The sequence below is a fragment of the Taudactylus pleione genome, unplaced genomic scaffold (assembly GCF_031769625.1).
Source record: "Taudactylus pleione unplaced genomic scaffold, aTauple2 ptg001086l, whole genome shotgun sequence".
NCBI classification, from domain to species: Eukaryota; Metazoa; Chordata; class Amphibia; order Anura; family Myobatrachidae; genus Taudactylus; species Taudactylus pleione.
In genome coordinates this window covers 797,866-813,910 of record NW_028285487.1, presented here as the reverse complement: position 1 = coordinate 813,910, position 16,045 = coordinate 797,866, and the positions used below count along the sequence as shown (strand labels likewise).

General features: G+C 42.8%; 1 protein-coding gene across 6 annotated transcripts in view; it reads right to left on the bottom strand.

Moving 5' to 3' along the window:
• Positions 1-16,045, bottom strand: part of SON (SON DNA and RNA binding protein) — a 109,823-nt gene that overhangs the window by 50,721 nt on the left and 43,057 nt on the right. For all 6 annotated transcript variants that reach the window (XR_015874868.1, XR_015874869.1, XM_088461671.1 and 3 more), the window contains exons 4-6: positions 14,983-15,149; positions 11,595-11,738; positions 572-751 (exon numbers count right to left, since the gene is read on the bottom strand). Coding sequence is in view for 4 of the 6 variants with exons in the window: in XM_088461671.1 (XP_088317797.1) it covers positions 572-751; positions 11,595-11,738; positions 14,983-15,149 (491 nt within the window). In the remaining 2 variants the exon portion in view is untranslated. The remainder of the gene's footprint in view (positions 1-571; positions 752-11,594; positions 11,739-14,982; positions 15,150-16,045) is intronic.

The window sequence follows — 16,045 nt, the reverse complement described above, 5'->3', positions numbered from 1 at the left end:
CACCCCCAGAACCTTATTTCGCTAGTTTTTGAAATAATCCCCCCACTTTGTGCTTTTTCGCTTCCAAAATGAAAGTTCTTTTTTGGGGTGTTCTTAAGTTTTCCCCTGAGATTTTTGACACAGTTTTCTTTTGGGGGGGGGGGCGGGGGGCCCTGTCCCAAGGGTTTTGAGTGGTTTCCCCACCTTTGCACCCCAAAATAAAAACGTTCCACTACTTTTCTCCTGCTATACAGAGGCGAATCTTTTTCGCCCATTACATTGCATTGACTTTCCGCGTTTGCGAAACCCGGCTGGAATTGAATACGGAGATAATTTTCCTCCATGCGAAAAGCCGAGATCAGCGATACTTTTCCGCGGATATCGGCTTTTTGCGTCTAATTGAATACGGCCCTAAGTTGGATAGTAAAGTCACCTAGCTTTCATGTCATGCTGGACAGACTGCAGCGCACAAATAACTCATTTATTCTACTTGTACAGATCTTTAAAAAAGAATGATGTGAATAAATAGCGCAGGGGAAATATTCCAGGTCTAATCACCACAAAACAGAATACAATGTGGTGGAGCTCTTACCTGTGAGGGACCTGTATTTGGGAAAACGTCGTCCTTCCCTTCTTCTGTCTTTTTATCGACGGGAACCCATTCGCCGTACACTTTATCGGACTCTTTTTTCCTGTGCTGAGATCCGGAGGAAACTGGGAACTCCTTCGTCAGAGTCACCTGAGTTTTCGGAGCCGGTTTTAGGCTGGGATTCTACAAAAAGCAAAACCAAAATCAGTTCTGCTACAATCAATGAGAAAGTGGTCGCATAAATTAAATAAAACCAACGGTTTAAGACTACAAGATATCGCGGCACCCTAAAACTAAAAAGCAATCAGGGGGGGCATCATTTCTTTAAAAAGGTGGCCTTAAGGTAAACGTCATTGTTAGTCAATGGAGACTAACAATGATGTGAGCGATTCCCACTATATATGTTCCTCTGTCAAAAAAGGTTTTCCCAATATTAGATTTTAGCAAATCAGTTCAAAAATCTATTTGTAATGTTCTGTTCAAACCAATGTCATCAGATTTGGGACACAGCGAAGGTGGGGGGCAGCCAGAGAAAAGGGAATCATTACTGCCGCCTGCAGATGATTGCAAGCTCCTTAAAAACAAAACAAGAAAATGGTGTGAATGAAGAATTAATTTGGAAGAAGGTTGTGTAATGAAGGCATTTTTAGACAGTAACAAAAAAAAATAAAATAAAAATAAATATACACCGTAACACATTTTATTAATATAAATAGACATATTAATATGAAAGAAAAAAATAATCAATTCTGTATAATTAGCACCGTGGTTACACTTTGGTTTATCTGGACGAAACGCGTCAGTGAGGAAACGCTATGTAGGGCGTACAGAGTAGGGGAAACTTTGGTAGCATGGAGCGCAAAGAGGAACTTTAATACACGTAATGATCACCGGCACAAGGATTTTCACAAGTGGACCTTGAAGCGCAAAAGAAGCCCAACGGTCGTGGAATGTAAAGTGAATCACCCAAATAATTTATAGGAACATCTGGTAAATAAGCAGATTATTATCTGTGCTTATATCGCCCAGGAAATATACTATATAAAGCTTTTTAGACAGTGTTCATTCTAGCACCCTGCGACTGTCACTACCTGTGCAGTTCCTCTTTCGTGCCTGGAGTGTTTTGCTCTATGCTCTGGTGCTTCTAGCACATTCAGCGGATGCAACAAACTCCTGAGATACAGAGGAGAGTGCTAGAAGCACCAGAACAGAGTGTGACAACCCAGGCAGGAAAGAGGAACTGCACGGGTTGTGACAGGTGCAGGGTGCTAGAATGAACACTATCAAAAGCCAACAACTTGTGGGGACTGGCTAACATTTAAGTGACATGTACTGTTCTGCCTTGTGCACTGCATACATATATTATTATTGGACTTTATACAACGTCTGCCTATGTGCGATGACATTCATTTCACCACTGGATTTACAAGCGCTTTAAATATTTACAATCAATATTTTTTTTGCAGAAAAAAAACTGACCCATTACATATTGTCGCGCGTAAATATGTAACAAATATATAATATACAATAATTTGGTGCATCGAGTGCCAACAGCAATGCTACTTATTCAAAAGTGATTCATTTATATGAAGTCAACTATTGTACATTAAAGTTGTTTATTTTTTTTCCTTCATTACACAATTCAGCCAAATAATTTTTTTTATACAAACACTTAAATTATTTTTTGATTTGTTACTAAGGTTGCAATTACCTGGTGCAAAGTCACAATGGGAGAGATTCAATAAGGCGCGATATGAATAGCGCCAGGAATGCGTTCCAGGAGCTATTTAGTTGTCCCCATTGCGCCCTGCACTTAACTCAGGAGGAGATTATTTTTATTACATTTTATTTGTAGGGTGCCACATTGGGGACCGTAGTGTCGTACAGTGGGGTAATGCAGGTTAATTAGCTGCACTGAGTTGCTATAATAGATTGCATTTTGCCGGATCTGATTTTTACTTGGCATGTTCTTTAAAGATGGGTTAAGAGATTGATGTGCATGTATGTGTATAATCTATGTTTCAGTGCTCTAATTTCACATTCGTTATACACACACACTGTATAATATACTAGTTGGGATACCTGGCGTTGCCTGGGTTGAAGACTGGACACTGCAGCCTTTATTTGTTTACACTGTCCTCGCCTATAGCCCCATTCCATTGATCATAAAAAAGCACCCCATTGTTTGCTAACATTCATGCGAACAGTGGGGTAACTACCGTGAGTGCAAGGGTTGCGGCTGCTATGGTGCCCGAGCTGCCTGTGGCCCGCCGCTTCCCCTGCAATCAGTCTCGAAAGGTGGGCTGGTCAATCTGGGCCGACGAGGGGGGCCCGGGTGGCAGCGGGGTTGATTTGGTGCCGGTCCGCCAGCTGATTACAGCTGGCGCACCGGCAGGCAGAAAAGGAAAGACAGCGCCGCCGAGGCAATCAGAGCTCGCGGACTAGCAACCAAACAGCAAAGGCAGCTCCTGAATGGCTGCCAGTCCGTGAGCTCCGATTGGCTCGCGACTGTCACCAGATTCAAACTGCGCTGCCTGTCCATGTCTGTTGCTGCTTGCCAGTGCGCCAGCTGTAATTAGCTGGCGACGCCAAATCCACAACTGCTGGCTGCTGATGGCATTGGGTGAGGCGAGTTGCTGGGGGGTATAATATGTAAAGTTCATTACAGTGTGGCATAATGTGTAAGGGGTACTTCTATTGTGTGGAATAATGTGTTATATGGGGCACTACTAATATGTGGCATAATCTGTAAAGGGCATTACTGTGTGGTATGGTGTGTAAGGGGCATTACTGCATAGAGTAAGGGGCATTAGTGTGAGGCATAATGTATAAGGGGCACTACTACTGCATGGTATAATGTGTACTGTGTGGCATAATATAAAAGGGCTCTGTGTGGGGGCATATCTATGTGTTTTTTACCTATGGCAGACCCTTTTAAGATCTTGCTATGTAGCCCCCAAAGTTCTAGTTACGTCCTTGCATGCAAACAGAGGGCTGACTAGATTTAATATGAATTTGCATTGGTCATTAAGTTTGACACGGGTGTGGTATAAGAGATAGACAGTAATTACTTAGAAAATGTCTAGATAGACACCAGATGTTAAGACAGTCAATAGTTAGACAAGGATAAAAAAGTTTGACATGGAAAAAAGTCAGACACACTAAAGTTAGACATGTAAAAAGGTCGACAGGGTCAAAAGTTCGACATGAAAATGATCGATACAAAAATGGTCAACAATTTTTTCGTTTTGGTTTGTTTTTCAGCCCTAATCTTCATCCTAACCCTCCCCTTGGTATATCGGGGCATGTTGTGACTATGCATAGGGGTTTATGATTACTACATACTCTTACTACCATGTAGTTTGAAAGAATTCTCGCTTCTTCATGATGAAGCTCTTTTATACGGGTGACATTGCTAAACAATGTTTTAAACTGTACACAGCAGTAATGGTTATGATAACATTTTAAACAAAATTTTCTTGTTTTAAAATGTGAATCTTCACACACAGCAATGACCAAATATTTATAAACTAAATTAAACAAAGGTCTGTTAGCCAATTAATTGCCTCATATTTTTCCCAAAAACCGCTCAGAAATTGTTGCGATTTTTTTTATAACTGAATCAGGTCAAGAAAATCTATTTATAAAACTTATTAAGCACAATTTTAATAAAAACATTTTTTCTATAATATATATATATTATTATTTATTTATTTTTAAACACAACATTAATATCGATCTAATTTTTCAAATATTGGTCCATGTATATGTGTCGATCGCGACTTTACGACAGACAATGGGGAAGGGTGCAGGGTTGCAGAGTGACGGGAGGTCCCTCTGCCAAAGGCAGCTGCTGGAAAGTTGCCTTTCAGGAGCCGCCCAGAGGGCGTTTCTGACTGGTCGCATTGTTTGCACCCATATCAGGTAACGCACAGCCTGGCATGGTTGCAAACAATGCGACAATGCCAGCAAGTGGTTAAATCAATTTAATCTAGAGGAGATAGTAATATTTGATTTCAAAGCCTTTCACTACTTCAGGGTCAGTGGTTCTCAACCTCAACCCTCACGTTTTCCAACCAAGTCGTGTTTTGAGGATTTCTGTCTGTGGAAGTAGGTGGGATAATTACTGACCCAGCAACGTAGATTAACTCAAACAACACTGGGTGAATGGTTCACTGGCGCTTTCCTCTTATTCTAATTACAATATGGCACTGAAGACAAAGATGAACTAAATCCACTTTAATAAACACATCAACCCTCCAATAGGGCAAACAATCTTTTAAAAATACAAAAGATTTTCTGAAATCAATAATCCAGATAAAAACATAAATAACATAATCATGAATAAAATATTAAACTTAAAATAAATATATTGCTTACATACACGATGCTTCTATTACTTAAAGTGCTAGCTGTATGTTCACTGTGCAATAAAGTGTCTGTGCATATGGAATAAACAACTTTCAATTTTGAATAAAAAGGAAGAATGTTTTACCATCAAAAATACTTTTTCTTTTCAGTATTATTTGTTGTAGGTCCACTTTATATATAAAGTGTCCGTGCATACAAGATAAAACATCAATCAACTAGATTCATACCATTAGGAAAAGAATGGGGCCCCTTAACCTTCCGGACCTAGGAACTCCGGAGGGCTGGACAAGGGGAAAGATGTAATGGGCCCCAAAAGCTTATACCAGATGGTTGCAATCCTCAGTCACTGCACCAACGCGTTTCGACCGTCTCCTGGGTCTTTATCAAGGCTTAACTGACCTGTGACTGAAGTGGGCTTCAATACTCTCCAAATAGCTCACTTCCTGTTTGGGATATTCCCACCGGAAGTGGTATTAAAACACATAAATATAAAGTAGGTGTTGCTATGACGTCCCTCTATCTATGGCGTCCCATGTAGAGGATAAATACATGTTGTGTTTATGTAAATACAATACTTATAAACTTAAATAAATCAAAACAAAGTGATAAACCGGAAGTGACCTCACTTCGGGTAACCACGTTAGTCCGTTCCTGAAAGGATCCCCTCTTATTTCTGCATGTGGCTTGCAGGCCACCGAATCTCCATGGTGATGGGGAAAACTGCTTGTCCTCCCTAAGTAGGACTCCTCTCTTCCTGCTCACTGCCGCCCAACTGAAAATGGCCCAACTGAAAATGTGTGCTTCCAATCACGTGGTCCCGTTGCTCTGCCCATAAGCAATATGGCGATCCAACCCTCTATATCCATTTAGCAATAGGACATAAGGTCACTTCCGGTGGACACCGGAAGTTCGGTGAGCGACGGGACCACGTGATTGGAAGCACACATCATTTTCAGTTGGGCGGCAGTGAACAGGAAGAGAAGAATCCTACTTAGGGAGGACAAGCCGTTTTCCCCATCACCATGGAGATTCGGTGGCCTGCAAGCCACATGCAGAAATAAGAGGGGATCCTTTCAGGAACGGACTAACGTGGTTACCGGAAGTGAGGTCACTTCCAGTTTACCACTTTGTTTTGATTTAAGTTTGTAAGTATTGTTTTTACATAAACACAACATGTATTTATCCTCTACATGGGACGCCATAGATAGAGGGACGTCATAGCAACACCTACTTTATATTTATGTGTTTTAATACCACTTCCGATGGGAATATCCCAAACAGGAAGTGAGCTATTTGGAGAGTATTGAAACCCAAATCAGTCACAGGTCAGTTAAGCCTTGATAAAGACCCAGGAGACGGTCGAAACGCGTTGGTGCAGTGACTGAGGATTGCAACCATCTGGTATAAGCTTTTGGGGCCCATTACATCTTTCCCCTTGTCCAGCCCTCCGGAGTTCCTAGGTCCGGAAGGTTAAGGGGCCCCATTCTTTTCCTAATGGTATGAATCTAGTTGATTGATGTTTTATCTTGTATGCACGGACACTTTATATATAAAGTGGACCTACAACAAATACTGAAAAGAAAAAGTATTTTTGATGGTGAAACATTCTTCCTTTTTATTCAAAATTTAAAGTTGTTTATTCCATATGCACAGACACTTTATTGCACAGTGAACCTACAGCTAGCACTTTAAGTAATAGAAGCATCGTGTATGTAAGCAATATATTTTTTTTAAGTTTAATATTTTATTCATGATTATGTTATTTATGTTTTTATCTGGATTATTGATTTCAGAAATTTTTTTGTATTTTTAAAAGATTGTTTACCCTATTGGAGGGTTGATGTGTTTATTAAAGTGGATTTAGTTCATCTTTGTCTTCAGTGCCATATTGTAATTTATAATAAGGGGAAAGCGCCAGTGAACCATTCACCCAGTGTTTGCATTGCTAGATTTGTCCTCCAGGTGAAAGGAATTTGAGTGGCTCTAGGCTGCAAGAGAAACTTTGGTTTCCTATGCCCAGGAGCGCCTTTTCTCACTTTTCCACATTATCTGTTTAAACGTAGATGAACTCACCTGCACATGAGTTGAGATAAAGAAATCCACAAATCATGATTGGGGGTACATGAGCAATGGAGCCAAGAACTCCCGTTCAAGGTCATAGCACTAGTAGGGATCTTAATAGTACAATTTAAGTGAAGGTGTATTTCTCATTTGACAAAATAAACTAAAATAATGCAAAACTAAAAAAAAAAAAAAAAATAGCACACAGATTAAATAAAAGGAAGGTCAGTTTTAAAAGTTCTGCTGTTTAAAAAGAACACTATAGGCCAAATGTACCTGCGAGTTGTGGCCAGTGCCGATTGGCCATTTAGCGTAGAGAGTTAAAGCCAAGCTAGTTTTGCCCTTAAATATTGTGCTAAATCACTGAAATCTCAGCACTTGCCGCAACACGCAGATCATAACATTTGGTCCTATAAAAGGCATTTGGAAAGAGGTTGCATGATTGAGGTCCCTGAACAGATAAGAAAAAGCCGACTGAACCCATCCAAGGACATGGGCACACGGTGTGCAGGAGCTAAATATCCAATCAGCTGGCACAGAGAGCATACCCACAGTACAGGTGTACATGGATCTAGCGGACATGGGCTCTACTCTGCAGGTTGCAGAACTACATTAGGAGGAGGACGTTTCATGCTAAAAATACAGCGATTACTGATAAAAACAAGAGATATGGTAAGAACTTGCCTTTGTTATCTCTGTTTCTACGGTCCATAGGTTTGACCTTGGGGTATAGCTGGATCTGGATCCACGGGCACCAATCAGTTAAAGCTTTTGCTGCTCCCAGGATGCACTTGGGTCCATCCTCCTCTATACCCCGCCCCCGAGCCACAGGCACCTCAGTTGGTAAGCAGCCAAGGCCGAAGGAGGAGACTAAACAGAGAGAAGGAAGACTGGAACACACAAGGAACCATACTCACAGAAATGGGAGACGGAAAACCGGTGACCAGCCACACAGCCCATATGAAGCCAGGTGCGTCAGGGCGGGTGCCCTGTGGACCCTATGGACTTCGTAGAAACAGAGATAACAAAGGTAAGTTCTTACCATATCTCTTGTTTTCTACTTCAGGGTCCATAGGGGGTCCACAGGGTTGACCTTGGGGATGTCCCAAAGCAGTTCAACTAAGGGCGGGGACGCTCCTGTGCAGAAAGGAGAACCCGGCGCCCGAAGGATGCATCCTGAGAGGCAAAGGTGTCAAACGCATAGAACCTCAAAAACGTCTGAATGGAAGACCAGGTGGCCGCCTTACACAGCTGAACAGCAGAGGCGCCACATCTAGCAGCCCAAGAAGGACCCACAGACCGAGTGGAATGAGCCTTAACAGAGGCTGGAACAGGTAAACCCTCCTGTGCATAAGCCTCACAAATAACAGAACAAAGCCAATGGGCTAAAGTTTGTTTGTTGGCAGGCCAACCCCTCCTGTGAAAACTAGAGAGGACAAACAAAGAATCAGACTTCCTAACGGAAGCAGTCCGGTCCACATAAATTCTGAGAGCACGGACTACATCCAAGGAAGCCTCACCAGCTGAAAGATCAGGTGACTGAAAAGCTGGCACAACAAGTTCCTCTAGGGTTTCGGCTGCAGCTGTGTCTGCTCGTCGGTCCTTGTGGCTGTGGTCCTAGAGAGCTGACGCAGACTCTAAAAAGGGTCTGGAGGCCTTACCTTTTAATGGGAAGTTGCTATTTGGTCCAGACTCGAACAAAATAGTGGATACTCTGGCTAAATCCAAGTCAGCCTTCCTCCCTTTGGCTTCAGCACCTGCTAAGGTGAGGAGCTCCGCTTTTCGGTCCTTTCGGGTTCAAGGTAAGGCCAAAGGTCAGTCCTTCCCGAGGCAGTCCGCAATTGACGCCAGCACCTGCGAAAACATCGCCCAAGGAGGATCCTGCGCCGCAGGGGGTTTAGAGGGGCCAGGCACTAGCTGGCATCGCCCGCACAGACCACCCTGTGAAAAATTCTCCCTATCAACCCCTGCCGAACAGCGTCGACAGGAAACCGACACAGGAGGCACGGAGAGCTCAATCTCATCAGACATGACACAATAAATTTGCAATAAATATGTATCACCGAGAAGAGGTGAGGTGTATAACACCTGCGCACTCCCAAGTATGCAACACAAACAGCCCACAAAATGGTACTGTGTAGCACACCGCTGTATGTGACTGACCTCACAAATACTTTGATTTATATAAGTGAGGTACACAGAAAGAACGCCCCTCCCCCACACACCTGCGGGCCGTAGGAGAAGGAAAGGGATAGGTATAAGATGACAGTCAGCAGAAAATTAGCACAGACAGGCAGCACTAGCAAAAGTCACATACCATGCAGGAAGAAAATACTCACTGCACCTTTAGCTACAATCAACCTCCCAGATTCAGTGTCTGGGAGGTCTATAGCGCTGCAAACACTGTCCTTTTGCAGGGGAGAGGCTCACAGGGGGACCGGTCCATGCACCGCCTGGGAGATCTGCGTTTGCCACGAGAAGATGGCCGCCGGAGAGCTCTGAGGAGGAGTGGCCGCAGGAGGAGCAGTTCAGCGACGCCAGCACGCATGAGAGAAGGCGCGCTGAGCTGAGGGGAGGAGCCGCTAAACCAAGGAAGGCTGCCTCCCCTGGCTAGTGATTAACCCCAGGGACGCTGGTTCCTTTCTAGCAATTATTCACTGATGGTCCAGCGGTCACGCGGGGTATTCCTAATGAGGGGGAGCCCGCCGCCGCTACTAGTGCCGCCGGTCTGTCCGCGGCTTACCTGTCCCCGTGACTGCGGCAGCAGTCTGTGGGAGGTCCCGGAGCCCTGCTAGTACTGACTCCGGGGTCCCGCTGCGATCCCGAGATCAGTACTGGCGTCGCAGCGCCAGCGGGGTTGTTGGAGCGGCAGCGTGGACGTCCAAATGGACAGTCTGATGCTGCCGCTCTGAAGAAGTAAAAATAAATAAACAAAATCTTTTTAAAGGCCAGGGTGACCAGACTCTGGCCAGGCACCAACTAAAAACTGAGGTGCCTGTGGCTCGGGGGCGGGGTATAGAGGAGGATGGACCCAAGTGAATCCTAGGAGCAGCAAAAGCTTTAAATGCGTGGTGCCCGTGGATCCAGATCCAGCTATACCCCAAAGGTCAACCCTGTGGACCCCCTATGGACCCTGAAGTAGAAATAACCTCTTATTGCTTTCTGTAGTACTATTCACATTAGAGTCTTTAAAAAAGAATCCAGAAGCTGATAAATGAAAACTTGCTCCACTTTTCTTTCTTCAGTTTAAGAGGGGTATTCAATATGGGTGTTTTTTGCGGTAATATCGCACTTTTTAACGTTTTTGCGTTAATATCACTTGTTTTACTTTTACACCCTATTCAATTTCAAAGACTTATTGCAGTTTTGATAAGTCTTTGATAAAAAAACGGTGATAACTTTTCACCATTGAATAGGTGTCGAAAAAAAGTGCAGAATTCGGGTTTAGGGGTGCAGGCTTAAAAAATATAGTCTGCACCCCTGAGATTGACATTTAAAAAAGAACTGTGTCAAAAAAAGTTTTAAAAAAAATAGGGACACCCCAAAAAATTAATTTAAAAATTTGGGTGCAGAAAAAAAAAATGGGAAAAAATTGTTTAACAATAGGGAAATAGGTTCAGGGCTATTCTGCATGTATGCGGCAGATGTTTTCTAGAATAGAATTATAGCGGCAGGTGCACAAATACAGAATTTTAAAAAAATTACTTTACGGACACCAAAATATGCTAGTGCCCATTTTCATGTACCTCAAATTTGATGGGACCACTAAAAAAAACGAAAAAAATTACCTAAGTGCTCTTCTGCATCACTTCTTCAATGTCGGGAAAAAAAACACCTGCTGCGGCTATTTAAATCCCCGACTTTCAATTAAAGGCTAAAACGGGGGTACCCATAGTGATCCCCCATGTTTTTACAACTTTAAGGGGGTCTTACAATTATTTTAAGGAAAAATGTGTAACTTTACGCAAATACAACTTCGGAGTTGCCCGTTTTCGTTAATTTTATATTGAATACGGGGATAAGCGGGAGCGCGCACCATACCTTTAAGCAGAAAAAAATCTCCGATATGAAACTTTAACTTCACCAGGGAAGCTAACCTTTCATATTGGATACCCCTCTAAGTTTTTTAAATGTAACATAATTGTCATCTAATTTTTCTTAAATACATATTATATTGATGATAAATGAAACCAATGTGTTTATCAAACTCACTAGATGCACACTAACAGTCCAGGCTTTAAGCACAGATGGCTTGACCAAAATGACTAAGGTACTAATATAGCCACATGTGATCAAGCGTGGATATCCTTAAAAGCTGGCAAGCTGGCTTTTTTGAATCCGTTGCAATGCAGTGTCAATATTCACTGTGCAAACTGGTATTTTTCCCAAAAATTTATTTAGTGTTACTACAATTAGTTTTTGAAGAGGCAATCTTATTTGTTCATTTGGGTAAATGAATACTGTATGCTAGTATGTACGCGACAAATTAATATAATACACCTGATTTAACTAAAAATAAAACAACGGACTGTTAGGGTGCACCAGGAACCAAGTTTAAGAAGCATTGAATTAGACGACTAGGATATCTACTTACCATTAAGCTAAAGGAAATCGGTTTATGTTCACTGACTTTAAATGGATGATTATAAAAAGGTTGGTCTCCTTCCTCCTCATCGGAATCGTGAGGCTTATTCACAATCACATCATCTTCTTTGCTCTGAGCAATTTGCTTACATTTCTTTAAAAGAAAAAAAAAAAAAAACTTAACGTAAAAATGTAAAAAATAAAAATAGTACACAGGGCAATTATAAAAAAAGAATTTAATTATTTAGCTGCTTTATTAGATTATAGTTATTACTCATTGGTTGGTGTAGAACACTAACTGCTATTAAAATTGAGATGTCACAATATGTTAGAGTGGCGATAACAACAGAGAAGAATATTTACGAACAATACTACAAAATGTACATTACAATCACACCAACCAAACAAGCTATATTTCAGGGGATGCGGTCAGAATACCGGCGCAGGAATCTAGACACCTGGTAGAAACCCGGCGCTGGCATCCCGGGCGCCGGAATCCTGAAGCTAAGTACCGGGGTTAGGGGGAGGGTTAGGCACCATGGGGGGAGGGTTAGGTTTAGGTTGCGTGACGTTAGGTTTAGGCACTGGGAGGGGGGGGGGGGGGTTATGGTTAGGCACCGGGGAGGGAGGGTTAGGAGGGAGAGACGGATGGTTAGCATACGACCGACCAAGTGTCAGTATTTTGACCCAGTCGGGATACTGGCTTTGGGATTCTGACCGTCGGGATCCTGAATGCTGGGCATCCCGTACCCATCCCATTTTTTCAGTGTAGAGCAGGATAAGAGAAGAAATGCATGATTGATAGATACACATTTCCATCCTTTAGGTTAGTGAATAAACTCTAATACTGATGCAGTTTTGTATATATAGGTCACTTCTATGTGACTTGAGCACAAGCAAGTCTTCGTTAACCAAACGTAGAACTCAGATAACTGGATTTTTGTATACTCGCCATAAAATACTTTCCCCGTAAACCATCCATAATGCACTGCGGAGTGTGGGTTAGAGGTGCTGGCACAGGAGTAGGCACTGAAAGGTTAACTAAAATAGCCACCCCCCCCCCCCCCTCCCCGAGGGAATGAGGGACTGGTGAGTATGCCTGTCGGATGGTAGCAGTACACCAACACTTGGAGGCTGACTAGCCACGCTTGGGTACATCCACTAGAATCAATAGACTATCAGTATGTTGAATAGGAGATGTACAATTTAAATAGAGTCACAAAGCATGAACTACATAGAAAAAGGCAGAGTAGAAGAGGAAGACGATCCCGGCCGGGAGAATGTCTTGGTGCAAATAGAATTTCAAAACCACCTTAGGTAAAAAGGATGGTTTGATATGTAATACCGCTCTATCTGAATGAAAACAATCGTGCCTTATTACAGGGCATTTAAAGAAAAAACTGAGGTATGGTGGAAGCGGAAAGGGTTACGGGGGCGGAGCTATTTTATATAACCTTTTAGTGCCAGCCCCTCTAACCCACAGTCAGCAATGCAGTCCCCCAGACTGGATGCATGAGGAATAACTGATGTACACCTAGCTGAGTTTAAAGAACAATATTACATTTTACAACAAATTTAGAACAAATAATTTTCCCTGGAACATGCAGTCTTTTGAGTCTATGACATATCTTGATTTATACTCCCCAAATAGGGTCTTTATGAGTCCTATGCTGCAACTTTTACAAACTTTCTAAAAAGAGTGGATAAGTGAACAAGAGGGGGTGTTGCCTCTAGCAAACAAATCAGCTTCCAGCTAGCATTTTTCAAGCAGAGTCTTATAGGGGGCATCCACTAGACGATTTTATCCCTGTCCAACCTCTTAACGATTTTCCCTTGAAATTTGATCTTCCACTCTGAACAATTTGCAAAAGATTTGCAAAGGATCTAACGATAAACTATGGTGTTTCAATCTGTGATTGAGAGCTTTCAGCTATAGTGGGCAGATAGTGGTTCATCGTTTGATCGTTCAGCATGAACGATGTGTAAACGATGTGTAAGCAATCAAGTGAAATTGACCTGCATGTTCAGTCGATGGAGGAGACGATCAAACGACCAGCGGGAGCGCGCATCGTACATAGTTAGAAACAATCACTGCACAATTTGCAAACGATTTTTAAACGATTGAACGATAACGTTATCGTTCAATCGCCTGCTAAAATCATCTAGTGGATGCCCCCCACTAGTTTTAGGTAGAAGCTGGTTGCCAGGGGTACGTCTCCTCTCTAGAAGCTTTAATAGTGCAACACAGTCTCTGTGGTTTTATAGAATAGCTGAGATTTACAATTAAAGCTTGATCCTTAAAATAGTTTGGAGGGGCAGTTTCAATTAGCCGCAGTCTAGGTTGCACAAATTTTATTGTGGCAAAAAAAAAAAAAGACGGCCACGGGTTTTTGCTATTCAATAAGAAAACCGCATTAAGAGCCAGATTCAGAGATTTACGCTAATCCGATCGCAGCAATTTCGCACGGAACGCAGCTGCCAAAATATGCTGTTTCCAAAGCTTACCCAAGCATAGGGACACCCACTGCTGCCTTCTCATAGCTGTCTGACGACGAGCAATTGCTTAAACATCGGTAACATTGGCGCAAATCGGGAAGCCACGCAGCTTGTAAGTCAAGTCTACCCTAATTTATGCACGCCCATGAAACTGCAACCAACCGTTACCTCCCCAAAACGCTGACTACCTGTCACTCACTTTGCGAATTAATTTTTTGAGCGAGTGCAGTCGCGAAACAATCTCAGCTTACACGCACGTGCAATGGGGAACATTGGCTTGATTTGCGCAAAAAATATCAGCACTGCGTAAATCTCTAAATCGGGCCCTAAGTTAATACTAGTTTCAAAGAGAAATCACAGCTTAAAGATCGCAACTATTCAGTAGGTGATAACGGCGTAAAAGTCTTTATTTCAATGCAAAAATGTCAGGACACCTTGCGGTACCTCTGGCAAAGCTCTCCTAAAGAATGTAATGTTTAAAAGTGTAACGTTCAATATCAGCAGGATGGACGCTACTTGAAGCCTCTAACTGATATTGTGCAAACTGTTCCGATTATTTGTTTTTAAAATTATCACGTGATATGCGCGGACTATTAACGCAAGGTTTCACCATATGCAACTCATGGCTAAATGAATTTGCCCCATAAAGATAAACCTTTGGGATTGGTATAGTATAGTTTAAAAATCACACTAAATTTTTTTTTGTCTGCTGCGGTAGATTTAAAATGATTGTGTGTGTTCCACCAATGACCAATCCTATATTGTCATATTAGATTTTGTTATACAGATTGAGCATGGAACGCTCGCTCTATTTTGATGCAAGCGATTGGCTCTGAATGCTCGTGGTTGTCCTCTCTTTTACATAGCCCAACAGTGGGTGTTTGGACGTTGTAGGTCTGTACCTCGGTAAGTTCTTGTATTGTAACACCATAGGTCCTATGGGTAATTTTTTCATCAGTCGTCGTAGCGGGCGTAGTTACAGGTTTCAAGCTTAGTGGCAACGGCACGCCGGCCTTAGCGCACATGGCAGCTGCATTCGCTTTAGCTATTTCCAGGAGCTGTGCTTTGTCTGAGAAGAAAAGAGAGAGACACCTTTTTGTAGCATTCACGCAAAGTTATAATGGTATTTTATTACAATGTGTTCGACTGTCCATTTGAGCAAATAGTGCTTGGTGCTGTCAAAGTCAAATAATTGGATATGTTCGCTCTACAATTATTATCCGACGATATAGTCATCTATGATCTGATGATGAATTACTAGGATGCTACTTTGCGTCGGAGCAATCCGATGCACTAAACTGCGTATTCACAACACACATACGCTGATGCACATAACGCACACAAATACATACATACATATATATTAGTGTTCAATCTAGCTCCGGCGGGAGGCAGGGCCGGAGCTAGAAAGGGCATGCCCGTGCGCGCGCCGAAGGCGCACGCGCGACCGGGAAGGGGCGTGGTCATCGAAAAGGGGGCGTGTCTATAAGACGTGTCCCCTTTTCGTCACTCTTGGGGGCGTGCCCGGCACTTACGGACACGCCGGGCAGCCCCCAAGCCCTGCAGACAGGGAGAATATTCTCCGGCGGTGACCGGGTCACCGTACATTTCTTCACCCGCGGGACACTGCGACCCGCGGGTGAAGACGGTTCCCGCAGGCTGTTAGGGTAGGGCGTTTTTTGCCTTCCAGAAAGAGGGCAGGGCGCCGCGCCCCGCTAAAACAGCCTAGCGGGAACGCTATATATATATATATATATATATATATATATATATATACATATATATATACACACACACATACATACATACATACACTAGGTTCGAGTTTGCACGTTGAGTTCGGATTTTTCCCTCCAAAAAAACGGAACTCAGAAAGAGGCTAAACGTCATCTTACATGGACGAACATCATCATTCCTGTCCAGGAATGATGATGTTCGTCCATGTAAGATGACGTTTAGCCTCTT